At 45.9% G+C, this 19,842-nt stretch overlaps 1 protein-coding gene across 1 annotated transcript in view; it reads right to left on the reverse strand.

Moving 5' to 3' along the window:
• The window catches only part of RTN1 (reticulon 1), a 118,002-nt gene that overhangs the window by 35,721 nt on the left and 62,439 nt on the right, over nt 1–19,842 (reverse strand). Inside the window, exons 2-3 of the mRNA XM_057416175.1 lie at nt 19,051–19,788; nt 13,993–14,769 (exon numbers count right to left, since the gene is read on the reverse strand). Of these exons, the coding sequence (XP_057272158.1) occupies nt 13,993–14,769; nt 19,051–19,788 (1,515 nt within the window). The remainder of the gene's footprint in view (nt 1–13,992; nt 14,770–19,050; nt 19,789–19,842) is intronic.

Consider the following 19,842-nt stretch of genomic DNA (forward strand, 5'->3'; position numbering starts at 1 on the left):
CATACAACTGCCCAGATTGGTCAGGGAAAGGGGCTCTCACCTTGAGAAGGAGCACTGGGGAAAAACACTGTAAAACTTGTGACTGATTTTTAACTGAGGGTGCAGGAACAGAAGAAAGCAAGGCACCTTTAAAAGGGCTAAGAGGAGATGGCATGTTCTCCAGACAGTTGTGACTGACAAAGGTTAATCTTCCAGACTTAATGGCTCTACCTGCTATATCACAGTTTTCCCCATCAACATCTCTGGCCCTAGACAGCTGCCTGCCAGCCATTACCTGCTCTTTGCAGTACCTCCCCTCAAAGGGAAGGTCCCCCATCACAAACTGAGCTAATGTGGTCCCACAGGCATCAGCAAAGTAGTACCTGTGTGTATGGCCAAAGCATTCACTCTCTTCTTTACAAAAGGCTTGCACCTGGCAGCAACTGGCACTAATCCCCTGTGAAACCTGTGACACTGGGGCATTTTGCTAACACATCATTTGGCATTTTTTCTCCAGCACCCTTACTTATTTGCCTTTACCATGTCAGTTTGCCCAGCCAGATCAATAAATAATTCAGCACTGTTGAGCACGTGCCAAAGCCACTTCAGCACTTAGTAGGATCAGTTCTTTGGTTCTTTTCTCCATTTAAACTGCATTCCAACATAATTTCCTCTTCATTGCTGCTAGACAAAGAAGACCTACAAGTAGAAAGCCCACTGCCGTATCTATATGGAAATATAGCTATATATATGGAAATCACCCCTTTGATAGAAATTACGTGCTGCTAACCATTCTGCTCGATTCATGGTGCCTTGCTGCTTGTGCTCACTGCCACTTTGACTGATGGAGAAGCCTGGTATTTTTTTACAGACATTTATTGGAGGTAAGGGTCAATGGCCTGGCCATAAACATGATCTCACAAACCAGGATTCAGAAAAACCTGAGGTCATTTCCCAGTTCTGTTGTGCATTCCTGGTGTTATTGCAGTGAGATCAATTCACTACACCAACAAATCAATTAAGCATATGATATACTAGTCAATCTCAGTCCCTTCTTCAGCAGCTTTTCAAGACAAAGAGGCTTTAAGATGGGCATGCACATGTTTCAGCATCCCATGTGTAAGATGACAATATCATCTCCTTTCTTGCCTTGCCTGGAGATTTGGACTATTTCACTGTCCCTTGCTGCCAGCCTGCAGTGCTGAGAGAACTGGGGCTCTCAGCATGGACAAAACCTGTAGATTCACTGCTTCTAGCGGCCCTATCACTGTGATCAAGCCATTTCTACTTCAGTCCCCCAAAATGGGACTACTTAGATCCTTTCCCTGAAAGGACTGAGAGCTGTTTCTCTGGAACATTAGACATAATTGCACATGCAATTTCTGATCCAGTTTACATGTGCAATTACCGTGTCTGGGAGCACTAGGCAGCAGAGTCAGCACATAATATCCCACTGCAATAACTGTACAAATAAACTGTATAGATGAGTGCTTGTTTCAGAAGGACAATTGCTACTATGGCTTTTATTAAATCCCACTCATTTTATGACTCCCTGCTTGGAAAAATAAAGCCTTCGCTTTCAGCTAAGGGTATACATGGAACTGCTGTTTCAGTGATAGCAGCAAAGCTCCCGCAGCTCCAGTAGCTCCAGTGCAGGCATTTGAGAGAAAGAGCAAAGGCAGCTTTAGGAAGTAACTTCCATTCTTTGGAGAACCTCTTGCACTTAACTCAAGCAAGTAAGCATAGCTGCTCGTGTTTCAATGGTACATTAGCCAACAAAGTAACCTTCAGAAATCCTGACTATTAATCTCCACTGGATTTTCTGTAAGCTTTCCTACCCTGCTCCTTGCTCGTTGCCCAGATACAGACCTTGTTTTGTTGATGCTATCAGCATTTCATTAGGATGTGTGCAATAACTCCCCCATGTCTCTGTAAGGAACCATCTATATTTCTAAAAGAGAGCAGAAAAACCTTCCTCTACAATGCCTGCTTCTGCCAACAGCACTCACTGAGTGAGTATAGGTCCTATGTTGCTTTTAAATGAGTCACAGTGAAAACAGGGTCTCTGGGATTGTGAAAAGCTGGATTTTGACCTTACACAACTGTGGATCCCAAGAAACAACAAGGAAGGCAAAGGGTTTATACCAGCCAGGCTGTGCGTGGTATCAGACCTTGGAAATCTGCATCTGTTTTTCCCTGAAATTTTTCAATCTTATCGCATCTTCTATTCAAAAGATAAGAAGCAATTAAAAAAAAATACATTTTGCTCATTTATACGAAATGTGCTGCTCCAACGGTATCTACATATACCCAGATGATTTAGCAACACCAAGAGCTGCTTCCCTGTCAAAGTATTCTTTAGGATTGAGTCTGTAAGGGGACAGTCTTTACTGAGATTCCTGCTTCACCTGACAATCTGGACAGTCTAATGCCAAGTTCTTCATGCAAGCTTAATTTGATGCCTTGGAAGATGTCTCTAAGACATGGCTTTTGCAAGTAATACTGAATATCTTTGTCCTTTCTGTGCTTCTCAAGTTACCCCAGCTCTGGAGGACTCCTGAGGTCACATCTCAGTAGTTTGTACTTGAACTGAGTTATAGATTATTTCCATAGGAACTGTGAGAAAGCTTGCACACCTTTTACAGTGACATTAGAGAATTGCAGGAAAGTACTGGAGGAATGATGACACCTGGGTGGACCTAATCAGTGCCACATTACATAAGACTCCTACGGGAAATCATGGCATGAAGCAAACTCTAACACCAGCTGAAACCTTTGGAAAAGATCACCAATTCCACATAAAATCACATGGCAGCAGTTAAGAACAGGGTTTTCTGAGCAAGTGATACCGAAGGGCTCTAAATGCCCTTTTAAAACTGCAAGTCAACAGGTCCTGAAAGGAAAAAGCTTTCTTGAAAGGAAGAGCTTCCTGAAGCTGAAAGGAAGATAAACCCTAAAACGAGGTTTCTACTAAAGCAAAGAGTTTTCCACCAAAAAGCAGCCCCACTGGCAGGGCTTTTTCCCCACAAAATATTCACTGCTGTGTAATGTAGCATAATGCTTTATGTCTCCTGAGCCCTGAATACACAGGAAAAAACAGTCCTTTTGAATGGAGAAACACCTATTTCAGAAGCACAAGGATCTTAGTAAGCCAAACAATGCTCGGATGAAGCCTCCCACACTCAGACCACTTGTAAAACCTATCATCACTACCAAAACTACAAACCTTCGCAGAACTAATTCAATGAACCTTGACATCACCACATATCCCCACCACAGCCAGGGTAGCATTTGCAGGTAAAACTGTGGTGGAGGTAGAAGATTATTGCCATCCAAACCAACATGTCTTAATGTAGCATTAGTTTTTTTTCTGTGCGTGTTTGTATTCCTCACACAAAAAATGAAATGCTGTGAAACCAAAACACCAGAATGACCTCTCACTGCTGCAGTTCCTGTGTCACCACTGAGCTGCTCTCAGAGCTGGAGGGAGAAGAGATGGTATCTGTGATACCTATCTGGAAAAAACAGTGGGCAAAATCACGCAAGTTGGGTAAAGGCCAAGAGAATTAGAAAAAAAATTATTACAGTAGGAGAATAAACCAAAAGAAAATAGCAATCAAAATGAGATTAAAAGTGACACCACCACCAGACGGTCTTTCTTTTGGAGGAAATGAAGCCCTTTGAATGTTGAATCATTTATGTCACTTATTTTCTATGCTGTTCTGAACTGACACAACACAGCAGCCTCCCAATGAAAAGTCTCCTATCACATGCCCACCCTTCACTACAGTCAAATATGTTAATTTTAACCTCATGCTAACTACCAGATACAAATAGCAATATTCAGGGAAATACTTACTCCTCCTAACATCTGAAGAATTAGAGCCACTCTGAAACAGGCAGACATATTCCAAAGTTTGTATTTCACCTCTGCTTGAGAGCTAGAGATGTATTTTCTATCACCAGGCCTTAATCATAAATTTAAATCTGTCCTGAAACGAGTCCAAACTCTTCATTTGAATCAATCAATCAATCAATCAATGAAACCGGTCACAGAGCATTGCAGAGGTTCAGAAGTGGCATTTCTAGCAGATCAGAAAACAAAATATACCAGAAGTTCCCTGCAACACACTATATTTATAAGAATATTGCATTAAGATGCAAAATATTGTGTGCTAATTAAAGAAAAATATTCTGATTTTTCCTTACCTGATTTGTATTATAGTATATAAACTTCCCCAAGCACCTTCTGAGCTAAAAACTTGAATTGGTGCAGGGAATGCTCTTTAATATCATTTGTAGAAAAGCCTTGCAACCAGTACAGCTTTTCCTTTTCATTATATGCAGGTTGTTCATTGTTTCTGGGTGCCCAGAATAAACTACATATTGTGTCAGCCACAGAAAAGTTAGCAGTAGGTGTTAGATTTCTCTGTCAACAGAGATCTTTGAGGGATAACTATCTCTAGGCACCTGGGAAAAAACAGCTGCCATCAGCCTGTCAGTGTCACAGCCTTGCCTGAAAGCTGAGTCACTGGTCACTGATGCCAAGAGAATCCAAAATGGACACCGTGTCAAGATTCTGGCTTTTAAATCGTGCTTGAACTGTGATTCTGCAATTGAGGTGTGTCCACATGAACAGAAAAATCATTCATGCAGTTATCTTCTTGCTGTCTTCCTCAAAAGCAGGACTGAGTTCACCTCGGGAGCTTGGCTTTGCAGGGCATGGACATGGATATGGACATGGATATGGACAAGGGCAAACCAAGCAGTGGGCTTGTGCAGCCCAGCTCGCTAAGATAGGTCTTAGCAGATTACGTATCTTTTTTCTTCGGACGTCTTCTCAGCAGGTTCCTGCTCGCATACAGATACCCACCCGCTCACTGTGCTTGGCTTAGACTTTGCCATTCATGGCTTTGATAATTAAACATTAAACATAACCATCAGGCATCTGTGTAAAGTCAAACAAGTAGCTCTTTTTTTATCACTGGTCACAATGTAATCTTGACCTGGCAGAAACATTTTATAACACCACCATCTTGTGTCCTATCAAAAAGGTCTGTATACTTCTGTCTGAGTGCTATGACTAATGACAGCTCCTCAGAGGCAGTCCTTTGCTCTAGAGAGGAAGACATAGGAAAAGGAAGGATAAAGCCTATAAATTTTTATAGCTCTGTACTTAACTCACAGACAAGCAGTGGAGTGGACAGCAGTCCCAAGAGAAGATGTATGATCCCCCTACGTTAGGCTATGCCCAATTTTAAAAGCACCTCTGAGCATCCAGACACTGTGCTTAAGATGCTTTGACACACATTAAAAGTTTGACCTTACCCAACACATGGGAAGTAATTTTCATAAGCACAGCCAAAACTCAGGGGAGGAAACAGATGCCAGAGGTGAAATGTCCAACTGCTCAGGCTATGAAGAGCAAAGGTTGTGATCTGAAGGGCATGAGATTTATTGAGACATTTCTGAAGGTCACATCAAGGTCACTCTCTGATGTATATACATGGTGCCTCATGATAGGGCACCACTGCACTTGGTGGTTACTGATCCCTGCTATGCTCCCACCAGACCAGAACTCCGGGGAGAACCCCAGAGCCAGCATCTGACCAGCTCTGCTTTACCCCTCTACAGAGTTCCTGCAACCACTCCTGAGCCCAGAAAATGCCAAACTCCTCCTCTGAAAAAAAAGGGTATGGGAGGAGTGGAAGAGAAATCGTGTATAGCACAAACTTGCTGGTGTGCACACTGCTCATTCCCACCACCATGACCTGCACATCTCCAGGTTTCTCCAGCTCAGCTCCAATTATCACAGTTGACTGCTGTAACAAGCTGTCATACGGCAGCTGAACTGCATTACCTGGCCAGAAATGTGGAAGGCAGGCCATACCATGCTCCAACGACAGAAACATTTCCATCTGCTTGGCCCACAGTGAAAAAGTGTAGCTGTGAAGTGTCCACTCCTACTCCATGGGCAGAGGAACATGCCTATGAGTGGCTGCTGAGGCAGCTCAACAAGGATGGAGAACCTCCTCCAGTTACAGTTCTTGGGGTCCCACTGCCTCGGTCATTCAAAAGTCTCTGGAGTGTGACCCTGTGAAATGAGACCACCTGGATTTGTCTGCAGATTCTGTGTCATCACAGCCCACTGTTTGAATCCTATCACATGTTCACAGTAATCCTTTAGATTCCTTTTAGATTCTGAGAAAGCAGAGCTGCAAATAGCCAGAAGTCAAGACCTCTTGGTCTACCAATCTACTGCTGAACTTCCCAAAATATACATACCATGGAAAGCTGAATCCCTATTCTTCATACGAAAACCACCTCTCCTTGCCACAGCTCTGTACAGAATCATAGAATAGTTAGGGTTGGAAAGGACCTTAAGATCATCAAGTTCCAACACCCCTGCCATGGGCAGGGACACCTCACACTAAACCATGTCACCCAAGGCTTCATCCAACCTGGCCTTGAACACCACCAGGGATGGAGCATTTACAACCTCCCTGGGCAACCCATTCCAGTGCCTCACCACCCTTACAGTAAAGACCTTCTTCCTTATATCCAATCTAAACTTCCCTTGTTTAAGTTTGAACCCATTACCCCTCGTCCTGTCACTACAGTCTCCAATGAAGAGTCCCTCTCCAGCATCCCTATAGCCCCCCTTCAGATACTGGAAGGCTGCTATGAGGTCTCCACACAGCCTTCTCTTCTCCAGGCTGAACAGCCCCAACTTTCTCAGCCTGTCTTCATACAGGAGGTGCTCCAGTCCCCTGATCATCCTCGTGGCCCTCCTCTGGACTTGTTCCAACAGTTCCATGTCCTTTTTATGTTGAGGACACCAAAACTGCACACAATACTCCAAGTGAGGTCTCACAAGATGCCCCAGATGCTTTCATTTGGAACTGCTTTCTTACTCTTTACTGACCATTTTTGATCAATTTAGCCAATAAATACCTTATCAAACACTTTTGCCATAACTTTGGGTTGCTAGGCTACAAAGCCAAGGAAGAACATGCATCAGAGCAGAGAGACAAGAGCAGGCTGAAACATGCCTTTGCTGCATTTTCTCCTGTCCACTGCCTTAGTCTTAAATTCATCCCTGACCTTACACCAGGGAAGCCAAGTAGAGGCATGGAAGTAGAAGACTGGCCTGGACAACAGACTAATTGCCAGTGCTCCAGGTGTGTCCCTAGCATGGGGTTTTGGAATGCAGGTGTCATTTCTTCCTCTAAGACCCTCTATACTTAAGGTACTTCACTGGTTTCAGACTGAGACTGCACATTATAAGTTCCTAAAGAGGACAGATTGAGGAAGGGCCATGTATACAGCAGAGTAAGAGGAGATTTGTGAACCACTGTGGGCTGTAGGATCAGACATCCCAGGAGAAAAAGAAACTATTTTGTTTAGGTGAAGAGTCCGAAAGATTTGTGGAAAAGCTGTAAGTCATGCCCACAGGACCTCTTTCACTCAACACTTGTTCATGGTTCTTGGAAAACACCCACCTCCATAAGTTCATGTGCTCTGCATTAACTGAGCAAGCCCACTTCAGGTGGCATTCTATCTGAACAGTAAGTCATTCAAGTTTCTCTGTTTCTCGGAAGTGGGCAAGTTTATCATGGTTAACTCCATCTTTTCTACTGGGCTTCCCCAACCCTTCGAAAGATTCCTCTATCCCTGTTATCATGCAGAAAATTAACAGAGTCAAATGAGTCCAAGTAGGGAAAGGTGGGTCAGCACACTATGCTGCAGAAGTCTGAATAGACATTTCCAAGCAATATGGAAGAGATCCCACCTGCAGCAAAGGAACTCATATTGTGCTGCTGCAGTGGGCTGTACAAGCCCAGTCCTACCCTGTAGGGCAGGCAAGTAGCCCACCATCAATGTGAGGATGGCCTCCATGCAAGCATTCTCTCCAGTTTGCTCCAAAAGGATTCAGCCAATGGTAGAAAAGAACAAAGGGAACAAGAAGACAGTTCGGAAAGCTCAAAAACATGACCAAAGAGGAAAAACTGAAGCGGCTAGAACTGCTTAGCCTAAAGTAAAGAATGATGGAAGAACGGCAACTGTTTTCGATAGATGCCTCGGAGCTGGTAGAGGATCTGCCAACAGAGGCTTTTCCAAATGAGTCACAAGCATCTGTCAAGGAATCCTGGCTGTGGGCCAGGATATGGGCTCTCTGGACCTTGTAAAGTTCCTGCCAGCCCACACTGTATGAAGCTACACTGAGTGGTATCTCTAATTTATCCTGCTCTGCAGTGCGCCTGCAGCTCATGGCGCTGAGGCAGCATCACAGGACTAACCCAGATTTGCAGGCTCCAACTCTCAGCTACCCCAAACCTCTGCCTTTGCTGTTCTCAGCATGTTCAGATGGACAGGTAAACAAGACCCTAAGCAAGCTGACCTAACTGCTTTGAGTAAGGGGCTGGATCAGGGACCTCCACAGGTCCCTTTCCACCTAAACCATTCCATGTGGGAGGCAAGCTCAGAGAGATTCACCAACCTAAGATTTGTGGCAAGGCCAGGCCTATATTCACATGTTTACTTCTCCAGGCAGGTTTTACCCCACTCCTCCTACAGCATCACATGGTGAAGCCACTCTAGACCCAGGCAGGAGATCCTTCTCCCTGCACCTTTCACGAACAGGGATTTTCCAAAGGATGCAAAGCTACTGGAGCCCCATAAAAACCAAACTGAAGCACACAAAACAGATGGGTGGGAGTGTGGAGGCACTTACAGCAGATGGCACTAAAATATTAAACTAACATTATCGTATGCTTAAGCTGCGGCCTGGCTTACTGATGACTACAGAGCCAGTCTGGTGAAAGCACACAGATGAGAAATGAGCCTCAGGTTGCTAAATCACCCTTCCAAACATCCCCTTCCCACAGGAAAATGCCTCACTAGCAACTTCTCCAACAGCAGGGACATGCTAACGCGATGCAGATGATGTTTTGTTGAACAAAATGAGTTCCAAATAACTTCATGTCTCTCCTAGATCTCTGCCGCAAAACCACCTCCTTGAGAAACTATGCAAAATCAGTTTGTCTGGGGGACCAAGTGCAGCAGGCGGCAAGGACCACATTGGGAGATTAAAGGGGAAAAACCCACACTGCTTTGTGCTTGTCCACTGCAGGACAAGCCCTGAGCACTATAGGATGCGTCATGAGAGGCACCAGGGAGAAGGGGAAACATGTTCTTCGACTCATGGCATTTGCCAACGACACCCCAAAACCAGAAGTGATCCTGACTGCAGTTTATGATACTACCTGAGAGACACCTGGCCACCGCATAGAGATGGGTGGCTATGAACCTTAAGGGTGCGTTGTAAGTACACACACTTGTAGGGCACTAACCAGATTAATGCTACAAAAAGCCTTTTCTAAGGCATAAAAATCAGGATGCCTCATAGCACGGTAGCATAGGACTGTGCTGGAACCCTGTCTGGAGCCCGGGTCCTGCCAGTTGTGCCATCTAGCATGAGTCACAGCACAACCCCATAGCTCTGGGCCTGGTTTTTCCTTTTCCTTTGCTATATTCTGACATGAAATGAAAAGAAAATGAAAGTAAACATTACTGTGAATGTCCACATCTTTTTCTTTCTTGTTAATCTGAGCTCAGACATCTGATCTGAAACGTAATAAGCTGCTGCACATTTCATTAAAAGGATCAAGCAGAAGGAATCTCCTAAGATACTCATTGAAGGAGAGACTCAAGAGAGACATGATGACCCAGCACAGGGGAAATCTCTGACCAGGACCAGGTCCCCAGGTTGTGGGACACCAGCATACAGTAAGACAGGCCACCCTGGCTGAGAGCAATCAACATGCATGGCAAGAGAAGACCGGAAAGCATTCACAGCCAGAATGCTTCTTCCAAGCCCACTTTGGCCCAGGCTTCTCATAAACTGCCTCTGGCTAAAGGAAACAAGAAGCAAGTCTTTTCTGGAATTTCCTGCATGCACAGCCTGGATGTCACCAAGGCTATGCAATGTCACAGCCCTGTGCAGGGCACACCAACCAGTTGAATTATCTCCCAAAGTTTGTGAAAAATCTCTTGCAAGACAGGGTTTTCTTAGAATAAACCTAAAAATCTGCACTCCTTGCTCTGGCTACTGCAAAACACAAATGCATCTGGTCTTCCTTCTCTGTGGCTGAAACCTCCTTTCCTGCAGAGCCAGATGTGCTCTAAGCACTGTTGTGTAACAGCTGTGTCCACCTCTGGGAGGAGATGCCAGCAGTAAAGTGGGAGCAGCAACAACAGAACAGCAGATGTCTTGGTACAGCTTTACCTTCCCCTCTGCAGGAGTCAAAGGAGTCATAGATAGTAACTGCGGAACTGGCCAAAACAAAGCCTGTGTTGCTACAAACAACGAGATCTTTCTGACCATGCACAAAAGCATGACCATGTTTAGCAGCTAAAAGCATGGGAATAGCTCCACTCCTTCAAATTATGATAGGCAGCTCCAGTAAAATGGAGGTAGGAAGTCGCTGCCCATTTTTGTTATTGCCACTGGATGGCAACAGACGTTAAGCAGAGACGTTGAGTTATTACTGCACAAACCACACATGCGCTTGTTGTGATCTACCTTCTATTTAAGGGGAATGTGCTTTCAGCACACCTAGAAGACCCACCAGAAAGGTCTCTGAGGGATTAAGCCACAGGCTGACAGTAACAGAGCCAGCAGGACTGTTCCGGGGTCAGGTTGAATGCTGGACATTCACTTTGTACAGCTTCTCCATGTATTTCCTGGAGCATGCACTCAAAATCAATTTTTGTCTTGCCAGCCCAGGGCAAACTCTTCTGATAAGACATGCAAAGTATATTTAATGCCATGGGTATGAGTGAAAAACTACTTGGTGGAATGAAAGCATCACACTGGGAAATAGTTAACACTTGTATGTGAAACTGACGGCTGACTTTTGAAAGTTACATAAACCTGGCTATGCACTGGCCAACAGACACAGATTTATGCATAAGTGTTAAAAACACATCCAGGCTGTTGAACAGTTTCACCTGAGCCATCCGTTTCCTATGAACCTCCGGAAATACTGGACTAGCACTGACTTGCAGTGGTACCACAATTTGGAGGTGACATGTTACAAGGAGTTAACAGGAAACAATGAAGGTTTTTCTGTTTTCTATCTTCTAACAAGCACATACTCACACCTTGTTGCTATTCTCTTAATGACAGATAACTATAATTAAGATAATTCTCAGGTAATGAATGACGACAGTGTTCCTGCTTTGGGTGACATCTCTCTGCTGCACCTCCATTGTGCGGCACTGCCACATCTCCCTCTATTCTCATCACTTTGGCTGAGTGTGGCCCATGACAAATGCCTGCCAGGTGCATCTGAGTTGGTGTATGACACACATGATGCAGTGACGAAAAGCTCTACCAAGACCTCAAGTTCATGCTATGAAGTCCCTGTCCCCTTGGATGTGCTCTGCCACATCATTTCACTGCCAGCCAATGTGGCTCCAGGCTGATGGAGGCTAGGAGGACCCGTGGAGATTGTCTGGTCCCACCAAGCCCATTAACACATCCCTGAATTCACCTTTGATAACTTAAAGACTGCTGAAGGGTTTCACATTAAATCTCCAATGAGGGACAAGCTCTCCTTTCCTAGGTCAGAAGGAAAAGCCCTATACTTTCAAGGTGAAAATTTAACTACCACCCAGACACGGCAACCTATGCAGCAAATACCCATGACTGGAAGGTAGTGTAAACTAGACCCCATTACCACCTGTATATCCTTATCCTGTGCCCACCTTGCAATACCTTGGAATCAGCTTTAAAATGTTACACAAGATTTAGCAATAATCTTCTTGAGAGGCTTGGGTTTGTTTTCCTTGCCTTGGGCACTAGAGTGTCTCGAGGGAGAAAAGCACATACTGAATTAGCCTTTGACACACCACAATTAGCTGTCTTGTGTCGGTCCTGGAGGAAAAGTGCTTGCCACTACTGTCCTATGGGAATGCAGATAGGAAACATGGACACACTGCAACAGAGAGAAAGTCTGCTTATGCACGCAGGGATTTTCTCTGACCACCATATGAGAACAAAGCTCTGTTAGCATCAGTCTAGTAATAGAAATTAAATGAGACACAAACAATAGGCAAAAAAAAAAAAAACTGAATACAATCAAGAAGCACTGAAAACATCAAAACTGAGGGACAGTCAATTAGGTGCCTGTGTGATATTCTCCAAATTCTTTCCCAAGTCCAAGACCAAACTGTTACGTGTCTGCCCAGAACAGCGCACAGAATACAACATGGCTGCAGAGCCCCAATGCTAGACACTGCAGGAAGGCTGTGTAAGGCAAATTCAATCAGCCCTACAATCAGCTTCTAGGGTTTGTGCAGGGCCTGGGCCAGTCCCAGTCCTACAAAAGGGGAATTTGGGTAGGGAGAAGGAGATGATTGGAACTCATTCTAATTTTGAGCAAACTAAGCGATGGGCAGCATGACATTGTGAGCTCTGAGAATCTGTCAGGAAAACATAAGTATTAATCGTGTTCCTATTCAGCCTATTAATGTAATTACCACTAAGATTATCAGTATTAACATCTTATATTGCCCTACAGATCTTGCAGTCCTCAGCACATTGTGCAAGATCAGGCTGTTTCCTTACTAGATTTACACGCTTGGGTTCACAGCACTAGATAAATCAGTTGTAAAAGTGTGCCACTTAAACATGTCTACCACATCTCCAGGCCATCATGTGGTCAAACACACAAATGCAGACAGAGGAAGATGCTCTCTAGGCAGCCGGGCTGGGGTTTGCCCGCCTCCACCTCTAGCTAGCTGCTTCCAAGGAAGCAGCAGCTCTCTCAATTGCAAAACAACACCTGACACTACAGCTGTGGACATCCGCTGCCTCCCAGCCCAGCCCTGGGAGATGGCAGAGCAGGAGCGGGGCAGGAGTGGGGCAGCCCCACTGCTGCTCCCTTTCTCTCACGTCAGCCTACAAAGCCAGAGGCACACGAAGGTCCTGGCTATTAGAGCTGCATCTTGCAAAGAATGAAATGCCTTTTCCTCTTGTGTGCCTTTTTAACTAAGCTGGTTACAGGCTGCAGGGACGCTGGCAGTGTCAGCGTGCGCTGACCATGTGCTACCCCTTGGTCCTCCGGGTCTAGTTCAGACCAAAAGCTGGTAGTGCCTCTAGAGGTTTGATGGGTCCAGGCAGACCTCAGTGCCTGGCACAGCAAGCCCACCCCTGGCTGGCTGTACACTGGCTTTGGACGGATCCTACGGGGAGACAAGTGCCCTTGAGCCCACCTGTGTACCTGGGAAGTGTCCTGCCTTCCATCTCCCAGAGCTGGATTAGGGAAGGGGCTTTCAGAGGGGCACACAGGATGCCCCCGCAAGGCACACAGAGCTGGGATGAGCATGCCCAAACCACTCGCCACCCTGCACTAGCCTGGAAGCGTATACAAACCCCTCATTATTCAGGATGGATGGTGTCAGCCACTGTGAGAGATTCATTTAAGCTGAACCAGCTTCAGAAACATCCAGACCCACCAAACTCAACCCCTGTCCTACAAATATCTTTTTTTGTCTAAACTTATCTTCAAAGACATTATCCTTACATTTCTGGGAGGGACAGGACCACCTCCCTGGTTGCACCCTTTTCCTGGGGCAAGGCAGGTATTTCAAAAGAAACAGTAATTTGTTGCTCTTTGTCCTCCAGATGCCTGATGTACAAATCAGCCTTATACTACTGGGGTTCCTGCTTGATCCAGTATACATTTAAGCCTAAAAGTTATTGTTGCTGGCATCTTTTATTGTTTCCCCAAAACAATAAAAGGGGAAGGAGAAAAAGATGATGATGGGAAGGTGTGATCATATGTGCATTGTCACAGGCATGCCCAGCTTTGAGCTGAGGTTTTCTAGTGACAGCAGCTCCTCCTGCTCTGCACTACTAACATCTGCCCTGCAAGGAACAGCCACTGCTTCCTCCTCCCACTTCTCATCAACACTTCAAAGAACAGCATAAACATCTGCATTTACCTTTCTGCTTATTTAAAAATGGCAGTAGGGGTGAAGCCAAGAGACTTCTCCTTCCAGAGTCCTTGGAAGATACTTTACTTTGGTTAACAACAGTTTCTTCAATGGGTTTCTTCAGGATTATTCTTTCCTTCAGCTCCTCAGTGCTGATGGCAGAGGCTGGGGCTTCAGCACTTACTTTTGGTGCAACAAAGGAGCATTTCAGATAGGATGTGGACTCTGCCAGGTTTTCCCTGTTCATCCTGCTCTCTGTCGTTTTACTTGCTTCATAGTCTGAGGCATCAGTGCGCGAACTGTTCTCTTCCTTGATAATGTCCATAGGCTTCATCACAGGGGAGTCCTGCTCCCTCTTTGGGCTCTCTTCAGAGGCCGATGAGGCATCACAGGACTCAATGATGAGCTCACTGTCGAGCTCAGCCTCCCGCTCCTCTCGTAGGATGCTGTACTGTATGGAGGGGGAGGCAGGTGATGGAGGGGGGCCTCCAATATGGCTGAAGGTCATGTAGTTGGAGTGCAGCACCTCCTCAGCAGCCAGTGGGTCCTCTGAGACCAGCTCGATCTCAGAGTCCCCTGATTCAGCGCTGCTGGCTTCATTATCCAGGGGCGAGGAGGCGGTAGGGCGCCCAGGTTTGACCCGCTGGTCTCTCTTCTCAGTGGAAAGGGCTGGCGACTGCTGCACCTCTGGGGTCTCAAAGGAAAAGCTTTTTGCTTCCTTGATGGCACTGATGAGTTCATCCTCCGACAGGCTGCCTTTGCCTTGCGACTCTGAACCGGATGGTTCTGCCATCCAGAAAGGAAGAGGAGAAAAAGGGAAAAAAGTGTTAAGAATGAGATTTTCTGGCTGCTTAGGCAACAAACACAATAGATTTCATGCCAGCACAGATCCCTCTGGCAGGGCTGGTAACACAGGCAGAAAGTCTCCCCATCTGGGATGACTAACAGTAATAACAGCTTGCCCTTACAGAGCATTTCCCATGCACATACTTGTTACAAAAGAGGTATCATTAGTATCGTTTACTGAGGAAACAGCTGGAGAACAAGGCAGTGCTGCTCAGTGCTTGGCCAGTGGCACAGCAGTATGGTTTTCACCAGGAAAACCACCCACCATGAGGAACACAGGCTCAGGCCACACATGACAGTGTCTGACTGTCACCAACAGATACAGGTCTGTTCCAGGGACAAACACACATGACAGGGCTGGTGGATTTCTGACACCACTGGTCATAACAAGCTATGTGCAGTAGTTTTGTCAAACTTTAACTTTCAGGTATGGAAAGTTTCAGGTCAGAATTTTTTCTAAGCTTTTTTTCAGGAGAGCAGGTGGCAAATTTTCTGTTTGATTTTATCTCAATTAGGTCCAAGACTGAAACTCCTATTTTTACCTTAATTCTTTATAACATTGAGAACTATGTTAACCAAAATCGTAACTGATCAACTTGTCACTCAAAATTTGAAACAAAAAAATTCTTCTGCATTTTCTGGCTCACACTGGAAGAAGACAGAGAGTAAAAATGAACCCTTGAAAAGGCTGCCTGGTCACCCAGGATTAGCAAGGAGATCACATCCCCTACTAGAAGTGGACCCAGCACCAGAATTTCTGCGTGTTCTGGCTGTATACCACTTTACCATGTAGGATTTTGTAATGAAATAACAAATAAAGTAAAATTGCATGCAAAACGTTCACAACATGAGGCAACGGAGACAGTATGAACCACTGTCCTGTGTTAGCGCGTGGGCAAAGATTTCCCTTGATCATTCACAGAGCACCAGCAAGCAAAGATGCCCTGGAGCATCAGAAGCAAGGCCAGCCAGGCTGCCTCAGCCCGTCTGTGCCAAGGGGGACCACAGCAGCAGTGCACACCCTATCTCCAGCCAGCACCTGGCTGCCACTGCCTCCTGCTTTCCACCTCCCACATCACTGACCCAGAGATCTCTGCCATCCACACACAAGACCCTCCCTGTTGAGGGGAAGAAGGGCTGAATTCCCCAGTGTTGTTGAAACAGCCATCAAGCACAGGAAAACTGTCCTCCGAGCGAAGTGCTCATTCATTAATTTTATACCATTATTAACGTGACAGAGGTAACTGAGTGGCATTGCAGGCAGTGGAGGTTCAAGAAAGCCATCAGAAAGGTAGACCATCAGTTTCCTTTTGCTGATGCTGGTGAAGAGAACCATGCAGCATGCAGCCTGTATCCACATATCTGGGGATGCCATCAGGGGTAAGTTTTCCACCCCCTTGGTTGTAGGTGGGATCCCTGAGCTGACCTGTTCCCAGTGATATTTGCCTTCAGCCCAACTCCGCTTCAGGTGCAGCCACTGGCATCAGCCCCCCCCAAGCCCACTCAGCAAGACTGACCACCTCAGGAAGCTCCTCTACAACAGGGGGTGGGAAAGAGATTTTATCAGACCTGACCTGCGATAAAAAAATACTATTTCTGAATATTTCCTGACTAAATTTTTCATGGCAATAGCACGATTTCTTCCTGGTCATATGCTTTCCCCAGGATGAATCAGATAAAGGGGGAGATTTTAATTATAGCACCCAAGCCATGATGTTCTGCTGGGAAATGGGAAGAAAAACAACCTCCCCATATCCCTTCAAGCAATTCTGGTTTGAACGTCTGCAGTACACATCATCGGTAATTTTGAGCACGTATCGTTGCCATGTCTGCAGCTCCTCCAACAAAACATCTCTCTTGTAACACATTCCTCTCACATGAGAAAGTCCTTCTGCAACCCATGGTATGGCCATAGTCAGGATGAAGGTGTTTGGGGCTGTTCCGACACACTACTGCGTGGACGCTGCTACGTTTCTGTTGCATTGGCTGTGCTGAGCAGGAGCCTGCGCACCCTTTTCCTCCGGCTGCAGGAAGCCTGCGTGAGCTGCGCCACTCTCCCGCATTCCCATGTGTGAGCGTTTTCTCCCTGAGCGATGACTTAATCCGGCAGGCATCCGAACAGGCATGTGACTGCCAGCCCTTGTAGCGCAGCAACGCACCGTCGCTCGGCTTCACCCCATCCTGCCCTCGCTGGCAGTTTGTAACTCTCAGCCATGGCATTTACCTTGCAAACAAAGTCCTTTGTGGGTGTCACATCTACCACTGGCACGGGAAAGCATGTAAATACCCACCGCCTGTCAGCACCAGCACGGTGCATAAACAGACCACGTCTTCCTTCCCCAGAAAGAAGATGGCCAGTAATTAAAAGTAAACCCTTTTAAAAAGCCCTGATCCAAGCAGGGGGGAAGGAGGGGTTTTGCCAGAATACTTGAGGTGTACCTAGGAGGGACAACTTTGCTGGGTCACTGAGTAGAAACAGGGGGTTTCTACCCGGTCGTAGGTTTTACATTTCTTCCTCACTTACGAACACAGAGTCTGGCGCTGCATGTCCCTGGCTGCAGGAAAGGGGGAAAATCGAGAGAAAACACCCTGCAGGAGCCAGCCCCTAAAAGAACCTGCCTGCTTCTTTCCTTAACGCAGTAGGATCAGTAGTGATTCTGGCTTTCCAGCACCCAGAGGCAAGGCAGTGGGACCTCCCACAGCTACTCGGGCAGTGCTGGGGATCAGCTTTGCCCATGGAAAGGTACATTTCTGTGTTGACAATTACGCCAGCCGCTCCAGTGCCTCCCAGTCAGGCAGCAGCTGTGAGGCTCAGCCATGCGCTGTTCAGCTACTTCGATGGAATACGGTTATCAAGAGTCACAAAGGCAGCCTTGAACAGTCATCGAAGACTGAATAAATAACAGTTAGTGCCTGGAGTTCTTAATTACCTTGTAGTGCAAAAAGTGTAAATTGATAAAAAAATGGCACATCTCTGAAGTAGCATGTGATGTCACCTAGTCAGACAGAAGAAGAAAAATGGGATTCTGAAGTCTATTTACAATCTAAAGTTTCTGGCTGATGCAGGCAGGATAAACTCACAGCTGCAGTGAACTCTATCTCTTTTCTTTGTGTGTGAAAAGTGTACAAATGCATACACAGTTTTGGGTAGGAGCTAGGTATTTCTCTAAGGGTAGGTATTAGTCTGGGTGGAAATCCCAAACTGGAATTTTAAGGAAATTCCAGTTGATTTTTAAATGTTTCTAGATGCCATCAAAGCAATGGAAATTTCAGCTTGGGGATGTTCATTGTCAGATGTTCCTTGACAAAGGGCTAGGATTCCAGGACACTGAAATTCAGTTTTAAGCCTGAAAATTCTTTTTCCTGTTACAGAACTTTATTCCTTTTTAAAACACTACACTGCTTTTGTTATTTTAGCAGTGTGAAGAGGGAAAATGAAGAATAGATATTAAGTACTACTGCAGTAATCAGGCAATAAAGAAATATATAAATATGGGATTTTAATGTCCCCCCAACAGAAATCAAGAGCCTTTATAAAAGACTGGCCCTTTGATCCTCCAGTCCTCTTTGTAAATAAGGTGACAGCATTTCCCTCAGCACTTTTTAAAAGCAGCTCTTTCACTTGAAAACAGCACTTACTTTTAACAATTTAACCTTATACTCTGCAAGAGCAAAGAGGTGTTAAAACAGACAGCAATATTTAAAATATGAACCCAGATGTTTGCAGTGCCCTGGTCCCACACATCTCATTTCCTTTGTGGAGCATGGCCAGCCATGGTCACTCCAAAATCACCATGATCCAGCCCGAACTGTTGCCTGGCTGACAATGTCCTCAATGACACACACCAGCTCACAACTTCCTCTTAAGGAGAAATCCCCTTGGGTACCAGGCTCAGCAAGCCTGTATCTGGCCCCAGCCATCCTCCTGGGCAGCTCTCTTCAACTTACTTCTGTAGATCCCCAGCCCTGTCTTCCCCTCTTCTCACAGAGAAAGGGCAGCCCACCCTGAGCAGTGTGTTAGTGATGGGCAGCACAGTTTGCACTCTGCTTCAGTTTGACAATGTAACTGATGCTTGAGCAGATCAGAAAAGCCTCCAGATATGGACACCCATTAATGTCTGCTCACACCCCACAAACCCATATTAATTCTCTAGCATGCAGGGCTACAATTGCAACCACTCTCTGAATACAAAAATAACTGGTGCCGTGCACCAGCATTACCTGTGCCAGAAGACGGTGGCGTGACAGACCCCGGGCTGTCATCTTCTGGCTCTGACACTGTCACTGTTGGTACCACCTCGTGGCTTGGCTTCAGGCCAGTCTCTGGATGAGCTGGGCTTGACTCTTTGCTGACAGCTTCCCCAGCATTTTCTGTCTTGGTGAGTGTGATCTTGATGGGGGCTGTAATGTCAGAGGCACTGTGCTGATCTCCAGACCTTGTGTCTTCAAGCTGATCTTGCTCTTTGGCTTCCTTCATGCTCTCTGAAGCCGGTTGCTGAGGTTCAGCAGTGTAGCTGGATCTGGTGGATATTCCCTGGTACTTATCGATAAGGTCTGGGCTTTCGTCTTCTGAGTCAGGCTCATGTTTCTCTTGGTACTTTATTCCTTCTGATCTACTTATGTCCATGTATTTATAAGCTTCTACTTTCATCGGATCTGCTAAGGTTTTATCAACTTCGGTAGACTCTGCAGGAGTCATCTCTATTCCCGAATCTGAGCTAAACAAACCATGGGACTCAAACCCAGTCACATCTTGAACAGGATGCCCCAGTGCGTTAAACCCCTCTGTGCTGCCCGAGCAGGGAATGGGGCTGTTTTCCTGCTGATAAATGCCCATGTAATAGGTGGAGTCCCGTGGGGTGGTGTAGTGGACGTCCGAGATCAGAGAGGTGTAGAAGGAGCTGTCGCCCCCATTGGCAGTGGAGCCGTAGTCAAAGAGGTGTGAGGAGCCCGTGACACCTAAAGCAAAGACACAAAAATAATGCACAGTGAAGAGACAAGCGCCTGCATGCA

This window comes from Pezoporus wallicus, unplaced genomic scaffold (assembly GCF_028554395.1).
Source record: "Pezoporus wallicus isolate ANWC-B61680 ecotype Strahan unplaced genomic scaffold, APGP_CSIRO_Pwel_v1 scaffold_2146, whole genome shotgun sequence".
Taxonomy (NCBI): Eukaryota; Metazoa; Chordata; class Aves; order Psittaciformes; family Psittacidae; genus Pezoporus; species Pezoporus wallicus.